Here is a 26,891-nt window from a genome sequence, read left to right on the forward strand (position 1 = left end):
GTGGACAGGTGTCTTTTATACTGATAACAAGTTCAAACAGGTGCCATTAATACAGGTAACGAGTGGAGGACAGAGGGGCCTCTTAAAGAAGAAGTTAAGGGTCTGTGAGAGCCAGAAATCATGCTTGTTTGTAGGTGACCAAATACTTATTTTCCACCATAATTTGCAAATAAATTCATTAAAAATCCTACAATGTGATTTTCTGGAAAAAAATTCTCAATTTGTCTGTCAGAGTTGACGTGTACCTATGATGAAAATTACAGGCCTCTCTCATCTTTTTAAGTGGGAGAACTTGCACAATTGGTGGCTGACTAAATACTTTTTTGCCCCACTGTATATATATATATATATATATATATATATATATATTTTTTTTTTAATGAATATATCTTCATTACATGAAAGTATTCAACCCCCTGAGTCAATACATGTTAGAATCACCTTTGGCAGATTACAGCTGTGAGTCATTCTGGGTAAGTCTCTAAGATCTTTGCACACATGGATTGTACAATATTTGCACATTTTTATTTTTAACATTCTTCAAGCGCTGTCAAGTTGGTTGTTGATCATTGCTGCACAGCCATTTTCAAGTCTTGCCATAGATTTTCAAGCCGATTTATATAAAAACTATAACCAGGCCACTCAGAAACATTCAATGTCATCTTGGTAAGCAACTCCAGTGTATATTTGGCCTTGTGTTTGAGGTTATTGTCCTGCTGAAAGGTGAATTTCTGTCCCAGTGTCTGTTGGAAAGCAGTCTGAACCAGGTTTTCCTCTAGGATTTTGGCTGTGCTTAGCTCTATTCAGTTTATTTTTGTCCTAAGAACACTCAGTAGTCCTTGGCGATGACAAGCATACCAATTACATGATGCAGCCACAACAATGCTTGGTAGTGATGTATTGTGTTGGATTTGCCCCAAACATAACGCTTTGTATTCAGGACATGAAGTTAATTTATTTGCCACAATTTTTGAAGTTTTACTTTGGTGCCTTATTGCAAACAGGATGCATACTTTTTTGTACAGGCTTCCTTCTTTTCACTGTCATTTACGTTAGTATTGTGTAGTAACTACAATGTTGTTGATCCATCCTCAGTTTTCTCTACCACAGCCATTATACTCTGTAACTGTTTTAAAGTCACCATTGGCCTCATGGTGAAATCACTGAGTGTTTTCCTTCCTATCCGGCAACTGACTGAGGAGGGTCGCCTGTATCTTTATAGATGCTGGGTGTATTGATACACCATCCAAAGTGTAATTAATAAATTCACCATGCTCAAAGGGATGATATTCAATGTCTGTTCTTTTTTTTTCTTTTTACGTCTATCAATATGTGCCCTTCTTTGCGAGGCATTGGAAGACCTCCCTGGTCTTTGTGGTTAAATCTGTGTTTGAAATTCACTGCTCGACTGAGGGACCTTGTAGATAATTGTATGTGTTGGGTACAGAGATGAGGTAGTCATTCAAAAATCATGTTAAACTCTATTATTGCACACAGAGTGAGTCCATGCAACTTATTATTTGTCTTGATAAGCACATGTTTACTCCTGAACTTATTTACCGTGCATTCGGAAAGTATTCAGACCCCTTGACTTTTTTCACATTTTGTTACGTTACAGCCTTATTCTAAAATGGATTAAATCCCCCCCCTCCCCCCCTCCCCTCATTAATCTACACACAATACCCCATAATAGCAAAGCAAAAACACGTTTTTATAAATGTTTGCGAATTTATAAAAAAAACTATTTAATTTAAAAGTATCCAGACCCTTTACTCAGAACTTTGGCAGCCATTACAGCCTTGAGTCTTCTTGGGTATGACGCTACAAGCTTGGCACACCTGTATTTGGGGAGTTTCTCCTATTCTTCTCTGTAGATCCTCTCAAGCTCTGTCAGGTTGGATGGGGAGCATCGCTGCACAGCTATTTTCAGGTCTCTCCAGAGATGTTCGATTGGGTTCAAGTCTGGGCTCTGGCTGGGCCACTCAAAGACATTCAGAGACTTGTCCCGAAGCCACTCCTGCGTTGTCTTGACGGTGTGCTTAGGATCGTCATCCTGTTGGAAGGTGAACCTTCGCCCCAGTCTGAGGTCCTGAGCGCTCTGGAACATGTTTTCATCAAGGATCTCTCTGTACTTTGCTCCGTTCATCTTTCCCTCGATCCTGACTAGCCTTCCAGTCCCTGCCGCTGAAAAACATCCCCACAGCATGATGCTGCCACCACCATGCTTCACCGTAGGGATGGTGCCAGGTTTCCTCCAGATGTAACAATTGGCATTCCGGCCTAAGAGTTCAATCTTGGTTTCATCAGACCAGACAATCTTGTTTCTCATGGTCTGAGAGTCCTTTAAGTGTCTTTTGGTAAACTCCAAGCGGGCTGTCATGTGCCTTTTACTGAGGAGTGGCTTCCGTCTGCCCACTCGACCATAAAGGCTTGATTGGTGGAGTGCTGCAGAGATGGTTGTCCTTTTGTAAGGTTCTCCCATCTCCACAGAGGAACTCTGGAGCTCTGTCAGAGTGACCATCAGGTTCTTGGTCACCTCCCTGACCAAGGTCCTTCTCCCCTGATTGCTCAGTTTGGCCAGGCAGCCAGCTCTAGGAAGAGTATTGGTGGTTCCAAACATCTTCCATTTAAGAATGATGGAGGCCACTGTGTTCTTGGGGACATTCAATGCTGCAGAAATTTTTTGGTACCCTTCCCCAGATCTGTGCCTTGACACAATCCTGTCTCGGAGCTCTACAGACAATTCCTTCGACCTCATGGCTTTGTTTTTGCTCTGACATGCACTGTCAACTGTGGGACCTCATATAGACAGATGTGTGCCTTTCCAAATCATGTCCAATTAATTTTATGTACCACAGGTGGACTCCAATCAAGTTGTAGAAACATCTCAAGGATGATCAATGGAAACAGAATGCACCTGAGCTCAATTTCGAGTCTCCGTTTTTTATTTTGAATACATTTGCAAAAAAAAACTTGCAAACTTTTCGCTTTGTCATTATGGGGTATTGTGTGTAGATTGATGAGGAAAAAAAGTAATTTGGTCAATTTTAGAATAAGGCTGTAACGTTATAAAATGTGATAAAAAGTTAAGTGGTCTCAATACTTTCCGAATGCATTGAATGTAAAGACAAGATTAAATTGAGAATAGTCTGACGTGTGAATATTATCACTTGTGTGCCAAGCTTGCAGCGTCATACCCAAGAAGACTCAAGTCTTTAATCGCTGCCAAAGGTGCTTCAGCAAAGTACTGAGTAAAGGGTCTGAATACTTATGTAAATGTCATATCTGTTTTTTATTTTTTCATAAATGTGCAAACATTTCTAAAAACCTGTTTTTGCTTTGTCATTATGGGGTATTGTGTGTAGATTAATGAGAAAAACAATTTAATCCATTTTAGAATAAGGCTGTAACGTAACAATGTGGGAAAATAAAGGGGTCTGAATACTTTCCGAATGCACTGTATATATACTAAATGATATGTGTGTAATTAGTTTTGATTTAGAATGGGCCATTATCATGCACAGGGGCAGGGGGGAAAAAAGACGTCATCTGTATGCGCTTGAATAGTGAACGGAGGACGCTTTTCTCACAGTTCATTGTCATGTCAGCAGTTAGGCTACTCCGGTTGTAAAGCAAAGCAATGTGCTTAATATTAGGACAATTGATAAATATAGTAGGCCTAGCCTATAGAAAGCTGATGGGATCCTCTTCTTTTTAATAGCCTAGAGGTCATCAAAACTCTGTTTTCTCACGCAGTTGCATAGCCGATATAAATGTTGCATAACATGGGCTTATAGGAACACTTATTTTATTCCATGCATCAACCAGCTAGGAGGAGCTGGCTCTCGCTGTGCAACAGGTAATCCTATTCCGCTCAAACTCAATGCCAGGGCTCTCATTAAGTTCTTTATGTTGAATGTATTTATTTATGACATTTTTTTTTATTTGTTACAGGTACAGTGCCTTCAGAAAGTATTCACACCCTTGGACTTTTTCCACATTTTGTTGTGTTACAGCCTGTCACTGGCCTACACACTATCCCATTAATTGCAAAGTGGAATTATGTTTTTAGAAATGTTTACAAATTAATAAAAAATGAAAAGCTGAAATGTCTTGAGTCAATAAGTATTCAAACCCTTTGTTATGGCAAGCCTAAATAAGTTCAGTAGTAAAAATTGGCTTAATAAGTCAGAATAACTTTTGCAATAATAGTGTTTAATATGATGTTTGAATGACTACCTCATCTCTCTACTCCACACATACAATTATCTGTAAGGTCCCTCAGTCGAGCAGTGAATTTCAAACACAGATTCAACCACAAAGACCAGGGAGATTTTCCATATGGCTAGCAAAGAAGGGCACCTATTGGTAGATGTGTAAAAAATATCCCTTTGAGCATGATGAAGTTATTACTTACACTTTGGATGGTGTATCAATACACCCAGTCATTACAAAGATACAGGCGTCCTTCCTATGTTTGAGGGAAATCCAACACAACACTGAGTACCACTCTTCTTATTTAGGGAGTTTTTTTTAACGATAAAAATAAACAGAATAGAGCTAAGCACAGGCAAAATCATAGAGGAAAACATGGTTCATTCTGCTTTCCAACAGACACTGGGAGACAAATTCACCTTTCAGCAGGACAATAACAGAAAACACAAGGCCAAATATACACTGGAGTTGCTTACCTAGATGACATAGACTGTTCCTGAGTGGCCTAGTTAGTTTTGACTTAAATCGGCTTGAAAATCTATGGCAAGACTTGAAAATAGCTGTCTAGCAATGATCAACAACCAACTTGACAGAGCTTGAAGAATAACAAAATATATATAATGTGCAAATATTGTACAATCCAGGTGTGCAAAGCTCTTAGACTTACCTAGCAAGACTGTAATCGCTGCCAAAGGTGAATCTATACTTAAAAATATAAATGCTACATGCAACAATTTCAAAGATTTTACTGAGTTAGTCAATTGAAAAATTAATTAGGCCCTAATCTATGGATATCACATGACTGGGAATACAGATATGCATCTGTTGGTCACAGATACCTTTAAAAAAAGTAGGGGCATGGATCAGAAAACCTGTTAGTATCTGGTGTGACCACCATTTGCCACATGCAGCGCGACACATCTCCTTCGCATAGAGTTGATCAGGCCGGTTGGACGTACTACCAAATTCTCTAAAACGACATTATGGTAGAGAAATTAACATTTGATTATTTAGCAATAGCTCTGGTGCACATTCCTGCAGTCAGCGTGCCAATTACACGCTCCCTCAAAACTTGTGACATCTGTGGCATTGTGTTGTGTGGCCAGCACAAGGTGCACCTGTGTAATGATCATGCTGTTTAATCAGCTTCTTGATATGCCACACCTGTCAGGTGGGTGGATTATTTTGGCAATGGATAAATGCTCACTAACCGGGATGCAAACAAATTTGTGTACAAAATCTGAGAGAAATACGCTTTTTGTGCGTATGGAAAATGTCTGGGATTTTTTTATTTCAGCTCATGAAACATGGGACCAACACTTTACATGTTGCGTTTATATTTTTGTTCAGTATATTGCCGGGATTTTACAGCTCAATGTCAGGACAGTCTACAACCCTAGTGTACTCTTCCCAATGCTCAAACACCACGTTTTGTGTATGAATTCCAGTGGTTCCCAAGCTTTATTAAAACATTTTGCTACACAAACTTACTATATGAGTGGACAATTTCGAGTTCTGGTGACGTTAAAGTGAAAATGATTTGGCTTGATTGAAAATATCACTGAGAGTCAGCGATTTGGTGTCATTTACAATTAAAAGTCCTTTATTAGTTCAAATGCATCAAAGAGGCAATCACTTCATGACAAATATACAGAGGACAATAAACAGGTAGATTAGACCAAGGGGAAGAGTAGGAGAAAGTAGGTAGGTCTATTGACATGAAAGCATACACTCCCAAAAATGTAAGCATTCATTCCCAAACAGTAGTATTTGTTGGAGAAGAGCGGGCTGGGGATGTAAGCTTGTGCATTTGTATAAAATACCGTTATTCATATGTCCGGCCTTGCCAACGGAAAATGTATCATTGTCCAGTGATATTTGGGTGGGGTAAGGAAGCAAGTTGTCAAATTCTTTGCGCAGAGTAATATACAGTAGCAGAGATAGAGGCCAACTGGGTGGGACTTTAACTTAATTGGCTGATCCCTCTTGATGACCCTGTAGGAAGTCATGTCCAACTGGGTAATCAGGAGGGATCAGCCAATCGTGAAGAAAATGGACCCCTTCAAAATGGAGATTGCCTCAATGGCACTGCCCGTGTGCTCACAGATGCAATAATGGGAAATACTGTAAATAGGGATGCTTTCTCTCTGTGTGTACAGCCCATAAACAAAATAACATTACGATCAATAGTATACAGCAGGCAATTGCACTAAAGGCTCAAACGGGACACTGTGTTGCAGTACTGAGACACAGGGCAATTTGTATTATGTAATGTGTACTAAATGCTTATATGGCACATTTTGGTCCATGTCAGTGCTTTCATGTTGTAACAGGTCATATGCACACAGGTTTTGGGGGTTTGTTGTTTGCTTGCTGTAGAGGTCTTGCAGTCTTCTTCCTCCACCACCAGGCCAGTGGGTGTTTATAAGAAGTAGTCGGGGGTACGGCGGGTGACATGGGGCTCCCCGCGTCGAGGTGCAGGGTCGAACTGAAGGCTGGAGGAGGACAGGAAATACAACATTAGGATGACTCCAATGAAGACCATTACAGAACTGGCACATTTGAACATTTCATAACTAAACAATCGAGGTGGTAATTGAATGTATAACTCAATTTATAATGCCAGCATTTTTACAGATCTACCAATAGGTGCCCTTCTTTGCGAGGCATTGGAAAACATCCCTGGTCTTTGTGGTTGAATCTATGTTTGAAATTCACTGCTCGACTGAGGGACCTTACAGATAATTCTATGTGTGGGGTACAGAGATGAGGTAGTCATTCAAAAAGCAATTTTTTTTTTTACTGCTGAACTTATTTAGGCTTGCCATAACAAAGCAGTTGAATACTTATCGACTCAAGACATTTCAGCTTTTCATTTTTAATTATTTTGTAAAAATGTGTAAAAACATAATTCCACTTTGACATTATGGGGTATTGTGAGTAGGCTAGTGACAAAAAATCTCAATTGAATCCATTCTAAATTCAAGCTATAACAACAAAATCTGGAAAAAGTCAAGGGGTATGAACACTTCCTGAAGGCACTGGATATACACTGCTCAAAAAAATAAAGGGAACACTTAAACAACACATCCTAGATCTGAATGAATGAAATAATCTTATTAAATACTTTTTTCTTTACATAGTTGAAAGTGCTGACAACAAAATCACAAATTATCAATGGAAATCAAATTTATCAACCCATGGAGGTCTGGATTTGGAGTCACCCTCAAAATTAAAGTGGAAAACCACACTACAGGCTGATCCAACTTTGATGTAATGTCCTTAAAACAAGTCAAAATGAGGCTCAGTAGTGTGTGTGGCCTCCACGTGCCTGTATGACCTCTCTACAACGCCTGGGCATGCTCCTGATGATGTGGCGGATGGTCTCCTGAGGGATCTCCTCCCAGACCTGGACTAAAGCATCCGCCAACTCCTGGACAGTCTGTGGTGCAACGTGACGTTGGTGGATGGAGCGTAACATGATGTCCCAGATGGGCTCAATTGGATTCAGGTCTGGGGAATGGGCGGTCCATAGCATCAATGCCTTCCTCTTGCAGGAACTGCTGACACACTCCAGCCACATGAGGTCTAGCATTGTCTTGCATTAGGAGGAACCCAGGGCCAACCGCACCAGCATATGGTCTCACAAGGGGTCTGAGGATCTCATCTCGGTACCTAATGGCAGTCAGGCTACCTCTGGCGAGCACATGGAGGGCTGTGCGGCCCCCCAAAGAAATGCCACCCCACACCATGACTGACCCACCGCCAAACCGGTCATGCTGGAGGATGTTGCAGGCAGCAGAACGTTCTCCATGGCGTCTCCAGACTCTGTCACGTGCTCAGTGTGAACCTGCTTTCATCTGTGAAGAGCACAGGGCGCCAGTTGCGAATTTGCCAATCTTGGTGTTCTCTGGCAAATGCCAAACGTCCTGCATGGTGTTGGGATGTAAGCACAACCCCCACCTGTGGACGTCGGGCCCTCATACCACCCTCATGGAGTCTGTTTCTGACCGTTTGAGCAGACACATGCACATTTGTGGCCTGCTGGAGGTCATTTTGCAGGGCTCTGGCAGTGCTCCTCCTTGCACAAAGGCGGAGGTAGCAGTCCTGCTGCTGGGTTGTTGCCCTCCTACGGCCTCCTCCACGTCTCCTGATGTACTGGCCTGTCTCCTGGTAGCGCCTCCATGCTCTGGACACTACGCTGACAGACACAGCAAACCTTCTTGCCACAGCTCGCATTGATGTGCCATCCTGGATGAGCTGCACTACCTGAGCCACTTGTGTGGGTTGTAGACTCTGTCTCATGCTACCACTAGAGTGAAAGCACCGCCAGCATTCAAAAGTGACCAAAACATCAGCCAGGAAGCATAGGAACTGAGAAGTGGTCTGTGGTCACCACCTGCAAAACCAGTCCTTTATTGGGGGTGTCTTGCTAATTGCCTATAATTTCCACCTGTTGTCTATTCCATTTGCACAACAGCATGTGACATTTATTGTCAATCAGTGTTGCTTCCTAAGTGGACAGTTTGATTACACAAAAGTGTGATTGACTTGGAGTTACATTGTGTTGTTTAAGTGTTCCCTTTATTTTTTTGAGCAGTGTATATATATATATTATAATATAATCTTTGAGAACTAACAATCACCAAAATAAATGCTAGTCAGCAAAGGAACACCGCATTCATGGAAAAATGCATAGAATTTTTGGAAATTAGCTTTAAAACTGCAACATTTTCTCTCAGCTCCATGGCAAAATGTGTAGAATTGCAGGAAATTAGCTTTAACTGCAAAAAATAAAAATAAAAAAACACCAGAGATGCATTTCCATCAAACTGACTTATTGCGGATAAAAGGCTATGCATGTAGACATACTGCAAATACAAATAATGATGGTTTTGTCACAAAAACTGCCCACTCTGGTCTTGGCACATGCGCTGTAGCCAACAGCCCGCAGATACAGTGCAGGTAGGCTACCTACATGAGATTATTAAGGATAATATTTATTTTTCAAACAGCAGCCAAGCATTGATAATAATTTCACCAGAATAAGAAAGGAACCTCATCACCGTGCACTTTCACCACTCTGTGCAGTTCATCATAAGTTATTTAATCAGTAGCCTAATAAACTGCATGCTTTCCCGAGTTGTAGTGGGAGGACGACACAACATATCATGTGGCTCCAAGTTTACTTCAATATGATGGTTACTATACCAATATTTGCGCATAAAGGTGTTTCCACCGCCATTTCTCGCTTTACACATTTTACAGACACAAAAAGATCCCACCATGTCGAACCAACAAATTGTCTGTCGACATTTATAAAATTGTACCAGCATTTCCCGTTTCCATCAGTCCGGTCGTGACTTTTTCCATGCGTCAGGTAATTCATCTGCATGAAATGGTTGGATGGAAACCTGGTTATAAACACTAATTGTTCTTAGAGCTTCAAATAACCTCAATGTCACTTACAAAGAGTATTTAAGAGTATCGTCCAGTTCCATAATAGCAGCTTGGTTGCCACAGCGATAGCAGTAGTTTGGTGCACTGAAGATGGTGACAACGTTTCGGTCATGACACCAGTTGTAGCCCTGGAAAATAGAAATCAACATGTTAGTACATACAAACAATTTTGTTGAATTGAACATCACTTGTAATCTACCTGTTTATTGTCCTCCTTTACAAAAAGTAAAGTGAACCTTAAGTTGCTTATTTTAATCATTAGTTAGATCTTGCTGAGGACATATGCCATTTATGTCTTTTAGGTACTTAAACCCTTCTCTTACAAGAAGTAGTTATCTGCATACAGTAACACAGCTTAATTTTCAACTCTACATTCTGGCCCTGGAATACTCATGCAGAGTGACTGAGCCAAGTGAATTCCCAGGCTGTGTCCAAAATTCCCCAAAGTGTATTTTTTTTAAACCAGAGCCCTGGTCACAAATAGTGCACTATATGCGGAATACGGTGCCATTTTCGACACAGACCCCCAGCTCCTCCCTCCCTTAAAGCCGGAAGTGGGTAATAATATAAATAAAAACGCCGTACACAAGGCTCCTGAATTATTTATCCCTGTTAAACAGCTAACACTTGCACAGCAGCTTCCAGCTGAAACATCTACAGAGACATGGAGGGCAAGCTAACTCAAGTGTGTAGCCTACATCTGCTCTTATCCGTTCATTTTGACATCTCAAATTCAATTCCCTCTGGGCAGTCTTAACGGACCTTTAGGTTCCATGTACAGAATGGAAGTACTACAACATTTGACTTTTGACTTTTGAAATATCTCTTCCATGGGGGAATTCAAATTCAAAACTTTTAACCCTTTTAACTTTATTTTCCCTTTAAATGGAAATTAATGAATTACATTTTTACATTTGAGTCATTTAGCAGACGCTCTTATCCAAAGCGACTTACAGGAGCAATTAGGGTTATGTGCTTGCTCAATGGCACATCGACAGAAGCATTTTATTCCCAGAATCACCGTAATTGCTACATGCTTTGATACTAACTACACCAACCATGTAAACTAAGCAAAAAAAGAAACATCCCTTTTTCAGGACCGTGTCTTTCTAAGAGAATTCGTAAAAATCCAAATAACTTCACAGATCTTCATTGTAAAGGGTTTAAACACTGTTTCCCATGCTTGTTCAATTAACCATAAACAATTAATGAACATACACCTGTGGAACAGTCGTTAAGACACTAACTGGCTTACAGACAGTAGGCAATTAAGGTCACAGTTATGAAAACTTAGGACACTAAAGAGGCCTTTCTACTGACTCTGAAAAACACCAAAAGAAAGATGCCCAGGGTCCCTGCTCATCTGCGTGAACGTGCCTTAGGCATGCTGCAAGGAGGCATGAGGACTGCAGATGTGGCCAGGGCAATAAATTGCAATGTCTGTACTGTGAGACGCCTAAGACAGCGCTACAGGGAGACAGGACGGACAGCTGATTGTCCTCGCAGTGGCAGACCACGTGTAACAACATCTGCACAGGATCGGTACATCCGAACATCACAGCTGCGGGACAGGTACAGTATGGCAACAACAACTGCCCGAGTTACACCAGGAACGCACAATCCCTCCATCAGTGCTCAGACTGTCCGCAATAGGCTGAGAGAGGCTGGACTGAGGGCTTGTTGGCCTGTTGTAAGGCAGGTCCTCACCAGACATCACCGGCAACAACGTCGCCTATGGGCACAAACCCACCGTCGCTGGACCAGACAGGACTGGCAAAAAGTGCTCTTCACTGACGAGTCGCGGTTTTGTCTCACCAGGGGTGATGGTCGGATTCGCGTTAATCGTCGAAGGAATGAGCATTACACCAAGGCCTGTACTCTGGAGCGGGATCGATTTGGAGGGGGAGGGTCCGTCATGGTCTGGGGCGCTGTGTCACAGCATCATCGGACTGAGCTTGTTGTCATTGCAGGCAATCTCAACGCTGTGCATTACAGGGAAGACATCCTCCTCCCTCATGTGGTACCCTTCCTGCAGGCTCATCCTGACATGACCCTCCAGCATAACAATGCCACCAGCCATACTGCTCGTTCTGTGCGTGATTTCCTTCAAGACAGGAATGTCAATGTTCTGCCATGGTCAGCGAAGAGCCCGGATCTCAAACCTATTGAGTACGTCTGGGACCTGTTCGATCGGAGGGTGAGGGCTAGGGCCATTCCCCCCCAGAAATGTCTGGGAACTTGCAGGTGCCTTGTTGGAAGAGTGGTCTAAGGCACTGCATCGCAGTGCTAGCTGTGCCACTAGAGATCCTGGTTCGAATCCAGGCTCTGTCGTAGCCGGCCACGACCGGGAGACCCATGGGGCGGCGCACAATTGGCCCAGCGTCGTCTAGGGTAGGGGAGGGAATGGCCGGCAGGGATGTAGAGCATGGCGTTTGCAACGCCAGGGTTGTGGGTTCAATTCCCACGGGGGGCCAGTATGAAAAATAAAAAGATTATGCAAGTCGCTCTGGATAAGAGCGTCTGCTAAATGACTAAAATGTAAATGTAAATGTAACATCTCACAGCAAGAACTGGCAAATCTGGTGCAGTCCATGAGGAGGAGATGCACTGCAGTACTTAATGCAGCTGGTGGCCACACCAGATACTGAATGTTACTTTTGATTTTGACCCCCCCTTTGTTCAGGGACACATTATTCAATTTATGTTAGTCTCATGTCTGTGGAACTTCTTCAGTTGTTGAATCTTATGTTCATACAAATATTTATACATGTTAAGTTTGTTGAAAATAAACGCAGTTCAACAGTGAGAGGACGTTTCTTTTTTTGCTGAGTTTATAAACACACTGAGCATAAACATGAACTGCCTAAACTAAAAGCGTAACTGGGGTTACCTCCATGACAAGTTGGTGGGCGCGGGACACAAGGGTAAGACCGTTGGCATGGTTGAAGGTTTCCGAGATGTCCTGCCCAAAGGTGTAGCCAGCACCTCGGGGGGAGATGCCCCAGCCCCCGCGGTCATCTGGGTCTGACCACAGCAGGTCACACATGGGCCCCTGAAACACACACGACATAAGAAAAACAGCCCTCAATAAATTGCTGCATAGGGATTATGACCTTATTTAGGACGGCTTGAACACAGAGATCCTATGAAATATGTAATTCTATGGGCAGTAGGATTGCAAAGGAGGGGAATAGTCCTAATTGTCATAAGACTGCAGCCCTCATTGACAATGATGCATTGGAAGGGTGACAACCTGAATAGCCTACCGCTCGAAAAGAGACCAGGATCATGTTCATTATGGCACACCGTAGCAAAATGAAAAGGAGCATTTCATTGGACAAGTTCAGTTACGTTCTCCCCATTTTACTCCGTTTGGTGCCTACTGAACACAACCCGGGGCTTGGCTCTAACACTGTGGTAGGTCAACACCACCTCATGCGGTCGACCTCATAGCATCTCGGTGCTGACAGCTAGCTAGTATCCTACCCCCACTGTCTGTATGGTTGACAGGGATGACTAGTTAGGTCCTCTGTCAGGCAGCACTGACCTCGTGTGGAACTTCCTGCAGGCGATCCAGGGCCCGGATGTGATCCAGTGTGTCTATCGAGGGGGAGAGGCCACCGTGCAGGCAGAAAATCTACAGCATAGGAGGACAGAGAGTATAGACGTGATTTACACTTACGTGAGACAAGTCACTTTGGATAAGAGGGTTGCTGCCTACATGTAAATCACAAACACAGGTAGGCTTGGAGAAATTGAGAAACTTATTCAAGAAAGATCAAGTGTAATATATTATAAAAATAAAGCAAACTGGATGGAATATGTGGAAAAATGCACAAAATTCTTTTTTAATCTTCAACATAGGAATGCTACCAAAAAGAACTTAATGAAACTGGTTACAATTGACGGAGTCACCCATGATTCACCAAATGATATTTTGAAGGAGGAAACAAAGTACTTTAAGCATATGTTTTCTTTTCAGTTGCCTCCATCTCCTCTAACTGAAGCTAATTGTAGAGATGTTTTTTCTATTGATAATGTCAAATTAACAGCCATACAGAAAGACTCATGTGAAGGTGAAATTACAGAGGAGGAACTTCTGGATACAATTAAAGACTAAGTCTGGGAAAAATCCAGGGTTGGATGGCATACCAGTCGAGGTATACCAAACCTTTAATGATATACTAAGAGGACCGTTATTAGCATGTTTTAACCACTCCTATGTAAATGGTAGATTATCTGACACTCAAGAAGAAGGTCTGATCTCATTATTACTGAAACAGGATACAAGTGGAAAATATAAAGATCCAGTCCATTTAAAAAAATTGGAGGCCCCTTACACTTCAGTGTTGTGATGCAAAAATTCTAGCAAAATGTATAGCGCATAGATTAAAAAAGGTATTGTCGGATATTATTCATTCTAAATCAGACAGGTTTTTTACATGGAAGATACATTGGAGATAATATAAGGCAAATATTGGAAACAATAGAACACTATGGAAAATATGGGAAACCAGGCCTGCTATTCATAGCAGACTTCTGATAAAGTACGACTGGGGTTTATATGTAAATGCCTGGAGCATTTCAATTTAGGAGAATCTCTTATAAAATAGGTCAAAATCATGTATAGTAACCCTAGGTGTAAAATAGTAAATAATGGCTATTTCTCTGAAAGTTTTAAACTGTCAAAAGGAGTGAAACAAGGTTGTCCACTATCAGCATATCTATTTATTGTGGCCATCGAGATGTTAGCTATTAAAATCAGATCCAATAATAATAATATCAGAGGATTAGAAATCCAGGGCTTAAAAACAAAGGTGTCATTGTACGCTGATGATTCATGTTTTCTTTTAAATCCACAACTAGAATCCCTCCACAGCCTCATAGAGGATCTAGATAAATCTTCTAACCTCTCTGGATTACAACCAAATTATGACAAATGTACTATATTACGTATTGGATCACTAAAAAATTAAAATGTTACATTACCATGTAGTTTACCAATAAAATGGTGTGATGGTGATGTGGATATACTCGGAATACATATCCCAAAGGAAATAAATGATCTCACTTCAATCAATTTTAATAGAAAGTTAGCAAAAATAGATAAGATCTTACTACCATGGAAAGGAAAATACCTGTCAATTTGTGGAAAAATCACCCTGATTAACTCTTTAGTATTATCCCAGTTTACCTATTTGCTTATGGTCTTGCCTATGCCTAGCAAACAGTTTTTTAAATTATATGAGAAAAAAAATATTCAATTTTATTTGGAACGGCAAGCCAGACAAAATTAAAAGGGCCTATTTATATAATTAATATGAATTCGGAGGACAGAAATTATTAAATATTAAAGCATTAGACCTATCACTAAAAGCTTCAGTCATACAAAAGTTATACTTAAATCCGAACTGGTTCTCAAGCAAATTAGTAAAATTGTCTCACCCAATGTTCAAGAAAGGCCTTTTTCCCTTTATTCAGATTACAACAACTCATTTTCAGTTATTTGAAAAGGAAATCATCTCCCAAATATCACTATTTCTAAAACAAGCCATAGAAAGTTGGTTGCAATTTCAATTTAATCCTCCAGAAACGACAGAACAAATAATGCAACAAATTTTATGGTTAAATTCAAATATACTAATTGTCAAAAAACCTTTATTTTTTGACAGAATGTTTAAAAAAGGTATAATCTTCGTAAATGATATCATCGGTAGGACTGGTGGAGTTATGTCGCACATGCAGCTAACAAAAACGTATGGAAATGTCTGCTCTACCCAAAATTACAACCAAATAATTGCAGCCTTACCACAAAAGTGGAAGAGGCAAGTGGAAGGGGGAGAAAGTAAGGAACTTGTCTGTCGGCCTTGCATTAAATAACATAATTGGTTAAGGAAAACTGTGATAAATAAAAAAGTATATCAGTTTCACTTAAGGACCAAAGGATTGACAGCCGTCCCATATAGATTGCAAAATAGTTGTGAAGAGATTTTTGACGTACCGATTCCATGGCATAGTGTTTATGAACTGACACGCAAACCGACACCGGATTCAAAAATTAGAATCCTTCAATTTAAATTATTATATAAAATTATTGCTACCAATAGAATGTTATTTATATGGGGGATACAATCTTCCCAGCTCTGCAGATTTTGCTGTGAAGAGACAGAATCATTAGATCATTTGTTTTGGTTCTGTCCATTTTGTAGCTTGTTTTTGGACACAGGTCCAGGAATGGCTAAAGGATTGCAATATTTACCTGGAGCTAACCTTGCAGATAGCATTACTGGGTGATCTGAAAAGTCATAGTCAATCGATCAATAATATAATAATACTTTTAGCAAAAATGTTTATTTTTAATTCACAATCTGTAGAAGCAATGAGAATAGAAAGGTTCAGAACTTTTGTAAAACATCACAGTACGGTTGAAATATATATGGCAAATAGAAATCCTATATGGATGGTGTTAAGAGATAGATGGGAGGTATTGAATGGAGTTGAAGGATGGGACTAATAACAAATAACAACAAATAATAACAAGATAACTAATAATGTAAGCATACTGTGTCCATAATAAGTATATACAGTGGGGAAAAAAAGTATTTAGTCAGCCACCAATTGTGCAAGTTCTCCCACTTAAAAAGATGAGAGGCCTGTAATTTCCATCATATGTACACGTCAACTATGACAGACAAAATTAAAAAAAAAAAATCCAGAAAATCACATTGTAGGATTTCTAATGAATTTATTTGCAAATTATGGTGGAAAATAAGTATTTGGTCAATAACATAAGTTTCTCAATACTTTGTTATATACCCTTTGTAGGTAATGACACAGGTCAAACGTTTTCTGTAAGTCTTCACAAGGTTTTCACACACTGTTGCTGGTATTTTGGCCCATTCCTCCATGCAGATCTCCTCTAGAGCAGTGATGTTTTGGGGCTGTCGCTGGGCAACACGGACTTTCAACTCCCTCCAAAGATTTTCTATGGGGTTGAGATCTGGAGACTGGCTAGGCCACTCCAGGACCTTGAAATGCTTCTTACGAAGCCACTCCTTCGTTGCCCGGGCGCTGTGTTTGGGATCATTGTCATGCTGAAAGACCCAGCCACGTTTCATCTTCAATGCCCTTGCTGATGGAAGGAGGTTTTCACTCAAAATCTCACGATACATGGCCCCATTCATTCTTTCCTTTACACGGATCAGTCGTCCTGGTCCCTCAATAGGTATGGTGTTCTTTGGATGCAACTCAGCATTCTTTGTCCTCCAAACACGACGAGTTGAGTTTTTACCAAAAAGTTATATTTTGGTTTCATCTGACCATATGACATTCTCCCAATCCTCTTCTGGATCATCCAAATGCACTCTAGCAAACTTCAGACAGGCCTGGACATGTACTAGCTTAAGCAGGGGGACACGTCTGCCACTGCAGGATTTGAGTCCCTGGCGGCGTAGTGTGTTACTGATGGTAGGCTTTGTTACTTTGGTCCCAGCTCTCTGCAGGTCATTCACTAGGTCCCCCCGTGTGGTTCTGGGATTTTTGCTCACCGTTCTTGTGATCATTTTGACCCCACGGGGTGAGATCTTGCGTGGAGCCCCAGATCGAGGGAGATTATCAGTGGTCTTGTATGTCTTCCATTTCCTAATAATTGCTCCCACAGTTGATTTCTTCAAACCAAGCTGCTTACCTATTGCAGATTCAGTCTTCCCAGCCTGGTGCAGGTCTACAATTTTGTTTCTGGTGTCCTTTGACAGCTCTTTGGTCTTGGCCATAGTGAAGTTTGGAGTGTGACTGTTTGAGGTTGTGGACAGGTGTCTTTTATACTGATAACAAGTTCAAACAGGTGCCATTAATACAGGTAACGAGTGGAGGACAGAGGAGCCTCTTAAAGAAGAAGTTACAGGTCTGTGAGAGCCAGAAATCTTGCTTGTTTGTAGGTGACCAAATACTTATTTTCCACCATAATTTGCAAATAAATTCATAAAAAATCCTACAATGTGATTTTCTGGAGAAAAAAAAATCTCAATTTGTCTGTCATAGTTGAGTGTACCTATGATGAAAATTACAGGCCTCTCTCATCTTTTTAAGTGGGAGAACTTGCACAATTGGTGGCTGACTAAATACTTTTTTTCCCCACTGTAGGTTGTATGTTGGGAGCTTTTGGGAAAGAGCACAGTTAGAAAGATATGGCATATAGAAGCAAACCGGATGGACATCATGAAAATGATCAGAGAGGTTGAGAGTAGAAGAAGTTCAGGAGCAAAAAATAAATAAAAAATAAATATATATAATTATTGTAAAATTGACTGTGTCCATAAGGTGTAGATCGTAAGTATAGGCTGGAAGTAGAGGCCTGGGCATTGTTGTTCACTAATTTACCCCAAGTAGGGAAAGGATGGCGGGGTTGGAAAGTAATAAAGGGGAGTATTTATATAAAAAACATGGGGGATTGGAAGTGATGCAGACAATTACATTGATAAAAGTTACAATCTATCTGCAATATTAAGCTGATCTACCCCCCCCCCAAAAAAACAAAAACAGGTAGGCTTACCTGTTCGTCGACCAGAGCAGTCAGGGGGAGATAGTCGAAGAGGTCTGTGAAGTATTTCCACACATTGGCATTGCCGTACTTCCTCAAGCACTCATCATAGAAGCCGTACACCTGTGTGATCTGTCTGCTCTCATGGTTCCCCCGCAGTATCGTGATGCGCTTTGGGTAACGGACCTGCGGAGCGAGAGAGAGTTTAGCTCCAAAAGCTCTGATTGATGAAAAATGCCTTTTCAAAAAATGTGACAGCAGCACGGTGCCACCATGTGAAAACTAAACTGCATCGTATTCAAAACGATTTATCTTCTACTTCAACACCATTTACAATCATGCACTTTACGCCACATTTGGAAAAATAATAAGTTATCCTGTTAGAGCCTATAATTTACAAATAATATGTTATCCCAAGAGTTATACTGTATATATCTGTTGTCTTTAGGTGAGCTGTCCCACAGAGACCTCGAACATCACAGCTGGCCTCTCGTAAATACGTGACGAGCCCAATTCGACCCACAATGTTAATAGCTGTTAGGGTAGTGACACATTGGTATGAGTCTGAACTAGCCCACTTACAGCTCGTCAGTGTGAGTGCCTTGTCAGCATTACTGGCTGAGCCCAGGAATCCATTGAGTCCACAAAAAAACATATGCGGCCTACTTCAGTTTGCATAGTATCTCCGGCTTGCATACCTTGACTCCTGAATACCACCAGCTCCCACACATTTTGAGAGCTAGCCTACACTGAGGTAGTACTACTGAGGTAGTAGAACCCAGTATCTCTATTTGCACATAATCTTTTGCACATCTATCATTCCAGTGTTAATACGAAATTGTAACTATTTTGCACTATGGCCTATTTATTGCCTTACCTCCATAACTTACTACATTTGCACACACTGTATATATATTTTCTGTTGTATTTTTGACTTTATGTTTTGTTTACCCCATATGTAACTCTGTGTTGTTGTTTTTATTACACTGCTTTGCTTTATCTTGGCCAGGTCGCAGTTGTAAATGAGAACTTGTTCTCAACTGGCTTACCTGGTTAAATAAAGGTTATATAAAATAAATAAAATAAAAATAAACTAGTGCCCCTCGACTTTCTTCAGGGTTGATCACGCATACGAGGATGATATGTTCCTGGTTTAAGAAAAACTGGTGCTGAGCAAAAATATACTGTAGGTTCCTTTCTTTATCTGGGTCCCATCCCTTTTTCAGTCATTTATTTTGGCAAGCAGGGGTTGGAACATAAATTATTTTGTTCTGAACACAATCATATTTTTTTTTCATTCCATTCATTTTTACATTTGAGTCATTTAGCAGACGCGCTTATCCAGAGCGACTTACAGTTAGTGAGTGCATAATTTTTTTTTTTCTCCATACTGGTCCCCCATGGGAATCGAACCCACAACCCTGGCGTTGCAAGCGCCATGCTCTACCAACTGAGCTACACGGGACTGTTATGTCAGACTAATTTGCAATTGACTGCCACACATTAGAAGTATGTGATGGTGAGTTGAGAAGACAATCAGAAATACTGTTAGAATGTTTTTCAATTGACTGCCATAACCCCAAATAAAAAAGTAAACATTGGCTGTTAATTGGCTGTTAATAATTGTTTTCACATGGGTGGGGCCGCACAAATTTTCAGATATCAAAATGGGGTCGTGGGCCAAAAACTTTTAGGAACCCCTGGGCTCAGCAGAGCCGGAACCCAGATAACCTCCGTGGGGATAGAAAAGCGTGATACGCGAGTGAGGGTAGCTCAAGAACCCAGAAATGGAATGCGCTGAGATGGAGTCAGACAGCTCTTTGTCTGGTTTCTTATGAAGCCTAGAGACTGAATACGGGACAGTAGCATGGATGTTTGTAACACTGTGCATGCGCGCCAAATGAGGAGTAGACGAAGAAGGCAGGAACCACCTGGAATGAGGTCAAGAAAACCGCCCAGAACAGAGTCTGCTGGAGATGGACCATTGAGGCCCTTTGCGCCACTAGGAGGAATAAGCCAAGTGAGTCAACCTATAGATTACTTGTTTGTTTGTTCATTTAGTTAGAACCAGTAAGTTAGCTGTCACAATAACTAGGGCACGTTAGAGTTGATGTGCCCCCAGCAATTAGGTATGCGTCTCACCTCAGTGCTCTGAGGACAGAATGTAATACAACAACAGTATTATAGTGCATCTCTATGGAGGCAGAATGTAATACAACAGTATTATCGTGCATCTCTATGGAGGCAGAATGTAATACAACAACAGTATTATAGTGCATCTCTATGGAGGCAGAATGTAATACAACAACAGTATTATAGTGCATCTCTATGGAGGCAGAATGTAATACAACAACAGTATTATAGTGCATCTCTATGGAGGCAGAATGTAATACAACAGTATTATAGTGCATCTCTATGGAGGCAGAATGTAATACAACAACAGTATTATAGTGCATCTCTATGGAGGCAGAATGTAATGACCTCTGTGAGGTCGTCGGGTGAGGTTGTGTCGCTCTCTGGCGGGAGGTAAGCTTGGCTTATATGGCTTATATACATAGTTTGGGCTTTGTCGAGTAAAGCTTAAACTATGTATTTAGATTGTAGTTAGGTATTGTAGGTAGTTATCGTGGGTTGTTGTATGTAATTATTGTAGGTTAGTATTGTATTCGGCTGAGCACGGTGAAGCACAAAGCTAGCTAACCCACTACCTGGACTAGCTAGCGGGTAGCAACTGTGGATAGTTGTTTCACGCCTGAGAGTACCTGTAATTACGACAAGCTAGCTGCCTACAATAATTACATACAATAATGCCTACCATTCAGCTGTTTTTCTAACCTCATTGTCTGAAGCGTTAACGTTAGGTAGTAAGTGGCTACTGTGCTTGAAATGTAGCTAGCTTGTTGCTACCTGGATAGCTACTAAACAATAGCTGGAACGACCTAATCAAATCAAATCAAATTGTATTGGTCACATGCGCCGAATACAACATTTACATTTACATTTTAGTCATTTAGCAGACGCTCTTATCCAGAGCGACTTACAGAAGCAATTAGGGTTAAGTGCCTTGCTCAAGGGCACATCGACAGATTTTTCACCTAGTTGGCTCGGGGATTAGAACCAGCGACCTTTCGGTTACTGGCACAACGCTCTTACCCACTAAGCTACCTGCCGCCCTACAACAGGTGCAGACATTACAGTGAAATGCTTACTTACAGCCCTTAACCAACAGTGCATGTATTTTAAACAAAAAAAGTAAGAATAAAACAACAACAAAAAAGTGTTGAGAAAAAAAGAGCAGAAGTAAAATAAAGTGACAGTAGGGAGGCTATATATACAGTAAAATAAAGTGACAGTAGGGAGGCTATATATACAGGGGGGTACCGTTGCATAGTCAATGTGCGGGGGCACCGGCTAGTTGAGGTAGTTGAGGTAATATGTACATGTGGGTAGAGTTAAAGTGACTATGCATAAATACTTAACAGAGTAGCAGCAGCGTAAAAAGGATGGGGTGGGGGGGCAGTGCAAATATTCCAGGTAGCCATGATTAGCTGTTCAGGAGTCTTATGGCTTGGGGGTAGAAGCTGTTGAGAAGTCTTTTGGACCTAGACTTGGCACTCCGGTACCGCTTGCCGTGCGGTAGCAGAGAGAACAGTCTATGACTAGGGTGGCTGGAGTCTTTGACAATTTTGAAGGCCTTCCTCTGACACCACCTGGTATAGAGGTCCTGGATGGCAGGGAGCTTTGCCCCAGTGATGTACTGGGCCGTACGCACTACCCTCTGTAGTGCCTTGCGGTCAGAGGCCAAGCAGTTGCCATACCAGGCGGTGATGCAACCAGTCAGGATGCTCTCGATGGTGCAGCTGTAGAATTTTTTGAGGATCTGAGGACCCATGCCAAATCTTTTTAGTCTCCTGAGGGGGAATAGGCTTTGTCGTGCCCTCTTCACGACTGTCTTGGTGTGTTTGGACCATGATAGTTCGTTGGTGATGTGGACACCAAGGAACTTGAAGCTCTCAACCTGTTCCACCTAGCGAACAGACGCGAACTGGCTGAGTCAATTCAGCGGCTAGCTTTGCACTTGGCTAGCTAACAGTAGCTGCTAGGGGTAAGTTATAACCTACATTTGTGTTTTGTTTTTACATACTGGTAGCCAGAGTCATTTAAGGGAATTCGGGACATGGGTGACTAGTTAACGTTAGCTTGGCTCTCTCTGTGTGTTCGTGCCGTGGGAGGAGGGGTTTCTTCGTTGGCAGAAAGCAATGGCTAGCTAGTATACTAACTATTCTAGATAACTAACTGGCTGAATAAGTTGACGACGGACTCGCTCAAGCTGTCGGGACTAACCCACAACGTTAGACACGGACACGAATGATCTGCTTGGCGTGTTGACACACTGGTGGTTTGTTGTGGCCGAGTATTGGTGCTAAACCGTGTTGTTGGAGTCTGGCATGCTAGTTAGCTGTAGCGTCATATGACTAGGTGCCCTGGACGGTTTTCACGGAAGAATACTGTACCAAGTTAGCTAGCTGAATAAACTAACTAAGTCTATTCCTAGAAAATATTGAACCGCTGTAGTTTAAAACAATTATAGTTTCTGAGGTGGAAGTTGGGAGAGTTATATTTGGGTGTTTCAGTGAAACGTAAGTAAGGGAGGCCCCGCTCTCTCGCTTTCCCAGATGTTTAGTTCATTTCATTCCGATCTCCTTTGCATTATTGTAGCCATTTTCTGTAGCCTGTCAACTATGCCTCTGTCTATCCCTGTTCTCTCCTCTCCGCACATGCTATACAAACGCCTCACACCGCGTGGCTGCTGTCTCTCTAACCTGGTGGTCCCTGCACGCACCACCCACGTGGAGTTCCAGGTCTCCGGCAGCCTCTGGAACTGCCGTTCTGCGGCCAACAAGGCAGAGATCATCTCAGCCTATGCTACCCTCCAGTCCCTCGACTTCTTGGCGCTGACGGAAACATGGATTACCACTGAAAACACTGCTACTCCTACTGCTCTCTCCTCGTCTGACCATGTGTTCTCGCATACCCCGAGAGCATCTGGTCAGCGGGGTGGTGGCAGAGGAATCCTCAACTCTCCCAAGTGGACATTCTCTCTTTTTCCCCTGACCCATCGGTCTATCTCCTCATTTGAATTCCATGCTGTCACAGTCACTAGCCCATTCAAGCTTAACATCCTTGTCATTTATCACCCTCCAGGTTCCCTTTGAGAGTTCATCAATGAGATTGACGCCTTGATAAGTTCCTTTCCTGAGGATGGCTCACCCCTCACAGTTCTGGGTGACTTCAACCTCCCTACGTCTACCTTTGACTCATTTCTCTCCGCCTCTTTCTTTCCACTCCTCTCCTCTTTTGACCTCACCCTCTCACCGTCCCCCCCTACTCACAAGGCAGGCAATAACGCTTGACCTCATCTTTACTAAATGCTGTTCTTCTACTAATCTCACTGCAACTCCCCTCCATGTCTCCGACCACTACTTTGTATCCTTTTCTCTCTCTCTCTCCAACACTACTCACTCTGCCCCTACTCAGATGGTAATGCGCCGTTGCAACCTTCGCTCTCTCTCTCCCGCTACTCTCTCCTCTTCCATCCTATCATCTCTTCCCTCTGCTCAATCCTTCTCCCTCCAATCTCCTGATTCTGCCTCCTCAACCCTCCTCTCCTCCCTTTCTGCATCCTTTGACTCTCTATGTCCCCTATCCTCCCGGCTGGCTCGGTCCTCCCCTCCTGCTCCGTGGCTTGACGACTCATTGCAAGCTCACAGAACAGGGCTCCGGGCAGCCGAGCGGAAATGGAGGAAAACTAGACTCCCTGCGGACCTGGCATCTTTTCACTCCCTCCTCTCTACATTTTCTTTATCTGTTTCTGCTGCTAAAGCCACTTTCTACCACTCTAAATTCCAAGCATCTGCCTCTAATCCTAGGAAGCTCTTTGCCACCTTCTCCTGCTGAATCCTCCTCCCCCTCCCCCCCTCTCTGTGGATGACTTCGTCAACCATTTTGAAAAGACGTTTGTTAAGTCAAATGACACTGCTGGTACTGCTCACACTGCCCTACCCTATGCTTTGACTTCTTTCTCCCCTCTCTCTCCAGATGAAATTTTGCGACTTGTGACGGCAGGCCGCCAAACAACCTGCCCGCTTGACCCTATCCCCTCCTCTCTTCTCCAGACCATCTCCGGTGACCTTCTCCCTTACCTCACCTCGCTCATCAACTCATCCTTGACCGCTGGCTATGTCCCTTCCGTCTTCAAGAGAGCGAGAGTTGCACCCCTTCTCAAAAAACCTACACTCGATCCCTCCGATGTCAACAACTACAGACCAGTATCCCTTCTTTCTTTTCTCTCCAAAACTCTTGAGTGTGCCGTCTTTAGCCAACTCTCTTGCTATCTCTCTCAGAATGACCTTCTTGATCCAAACCAGTCAGGTTTCAAGACTGGTCATTCAACTGAGACTGCTCTTCTCTGTGTCACGGAGGCTCTCCGCACTGCTAAAGCTAACTCTCTCTCCTCTGCTCTTGTCCTTCTAGACCTGTCTGCTGCCTTTGATACTGTGAACCATCAGATCCTCCTCTCCACCCTCTCCGAGTTGGGCATCTCCGGCGCGGCTCACTCTTGGATTGCGTCCTACCTGACCGGTCCCTCCTACCAAGTGGCGTGGCGAGAATCTGTCTCCGCACCACGTGCTCTCACCACTGGTGTCCCCCAGGGCTCAGTTCTAGGCCCTCTCCTATTCTCACTATACACCAAGTCACTTGGCTCTGTCATATCCTCACATGGCCTCTCCTATCATTGCTACGCTGATGACACACAACTAATCTTCTCCTTTCCCCCTTCTGATAACCAGGTGGCGAATCGCATCTCTGCATGTCTGGCAGACATATCAGTGTGGATGACGGATCACCACCTCAAGCTGAACCTCGGCAAGACGGAGCTGCTCTTCCTCCCGGGGAAGGACTGCCCGTTCCATGATCTCGCCATCACGCTTGACAACTCCGTTGTGTCCTCCTCCCAGAGTGCGAAGAGCATTGGCGTGACCCTGGACAACACCCTGTCGTTCTCCGCTAACATCAAGGCGGTGACCCGATCCTGTAGGTTCATGCGCTACAACATTCGGAGAGTACGACCCTGCTTTACACAGGAAGCGGCACAGGTCCTAATCCAGGCACTTGTCATCTCCCGTCTGGATTACTGCAACTCGCTGTTGGCTGGGCTCTCTGCCTGTGCCATTAAACCCCTACAACTCATCCAGAATGCCGCAGCCCGTCTGGTGTTCAACCTTCCCAAGTTCTCTCACGTCACCCCGCTCCTCCGCACACTCCACTGGCTTCCAGTTGAAGCTCGCATCTGCTACAAGACCATGGTGCTTGCCTACGGAGCTGTGAGGGGAACGGCACCTCCGTACCTTCAGGCTCTGATCAGTCCCTACACCCAAACGAGGGCATTGCATTCATCCACCTCTGGCCTGCTGGCCCCCCTACCTCTGCGGAAGCACAGTTCCCGCTCAACCCAGTCAAAACTGTTCGCTGCTCTGGCACCCCAATGGTGGAACAAGCTCCCTCACGACGCCAGGACAGCGGAGTCACTCACCACCTTCCGGAGACACTTGAAACCTCACCTCTTTAAGGAATACCTGGGATAGGATAAAGTAATCCTTCTACCCCCCCCTTACCCAACCCCCCCCCCCCCCAAAAAAAAACATATTGTAAAGTGGTTATCCCACTGGCTATAAGGTGAATGCACCAATTTGTAAGTCGCTCTGGATAAGAGTGTCTGCTAAATGACGTAAATGTAAATGTAAAAGCCGTACACCTGTGTGATCTGCCTGCTTTTGTGATTTCCTCGTAGAAGCGTGATGCAGTCCGGCCACTTGGCTTTTAAGGGCTAGCAGGTATGTGAATGTCTCCAAGCTGTAGTATCCCCTTTCCACTAAGTCTCCCATTAAATGTTTCGACCAGCAAAATAAAGTTCTGAACAAGTTCGAAACCCAAAAAGTAATAGTTCATAATTGTTCCTTTTTAAACCTCTGAAATTGACATTTCGCTCGACATCAAAATTATTTCACCAATCAGTGCGGATAGAGCAGCTTGTTATGGAGCAAGCAAGCTATTTACATGCATTGAACAGGTGTTTTTTAGGATAAAAAGAAACAGAATAGAGCTAAGGCACAGGAAAACATGGTTCATTCTGCTTTCCAACAGACACTGGGAGACAAATTCACCTTTCAGCAGGACAATAACCGAAAACACAAGGCCAAATATACACCTGAGTTGCTTACCAAGACGACATAGACTGTTCCTGAGTGGCCTAGTTACAGTTTTGACTTAAATCGGCTTGAAAATCTAAGGCAAGGCTTGAAAATGGTTGTCTAGCAATGATCAACAACCAACTTGACAGAGCTTGAAGAATAAAAAAAAAATATATATAAATGTGCAAATATTGTACAATCCAGGTGTGCAAAGCTCTTAGACTTACCCAGCAAGACTGTAATTGCTGCCAAAGGTGATTCTATACTGAACAAAAATATAAATGCTACATGCAACAATTTCAAAGATTTTACTGAGTTAGTCAATTGAAAAATGCATTAGGCCCTAATCTATGGATATCACATGACTGGGAATACAGATATGCATCTGTTGGTCACAGATACCTATAAAAAAAAGTAGGGGCGTG

At 42.6% G+C, this 26,891-nt stretch overlaps 1 protein-coding gene across 2 annotated transcripts in view; it reads right to left on the minus strand.

The window, feature by feature from the left end:
- Positions 1–5,486: 5,486 nt before the first annotated feature.
- The window catches only part of LOC311100235 (serine/threonine-protein phosphatase 2A catalytic subunit beta isoform-like), a 51,467-nt gene continuing 30,062 nt past the window's right edge, over positions 5,487–26,891 (minus strand). The window contains exons 3-8 of one of the 2 annotated variants that reach the window (XR_014609809.1): positions 18,227–18,400; positions 13,223–13,312; positions 12,566–12,727; positions 9,685–9,803; positions 6,274–6,710; positions 5,487–6,198 (exon numbers count right to left, since the gene is read on the minus strand). Coding sequence is in view for 1 of the 2 variants with exons in the window: in XM_084141066.1 (XP_083997192.1) it covers positions 6,638–6,710; positions 9,685–9,803; positions 12,566–12,727; positions 13,223–13,312; positions 18,227–18,400 (618 nt within the window). In the remaining variant the exon portion in view is untranslated. Of the gene's footprint in view, positions 6,711–9,684; positions 9,804–12,565; positions 12,728–13,222; positions 13,313–18,226; positions 18,401–26,891 lie in introns of both variants that reach the window. The other variant, XM_084141066.1, reaches the window with a different exon arrangement.

This window comes from Coregonus lavaretus (genome assembly GCF_964263955.1).
Source record: "Coregonus lavaretus genome assembly, chromosome: 24".
NCBI classification, from domain to species: Eukaryota; Metazoa; Chordata; class Actinopteri; order Salmoniformes; family Salmonidae; genus Coregonus; species Coregonus lavaretus.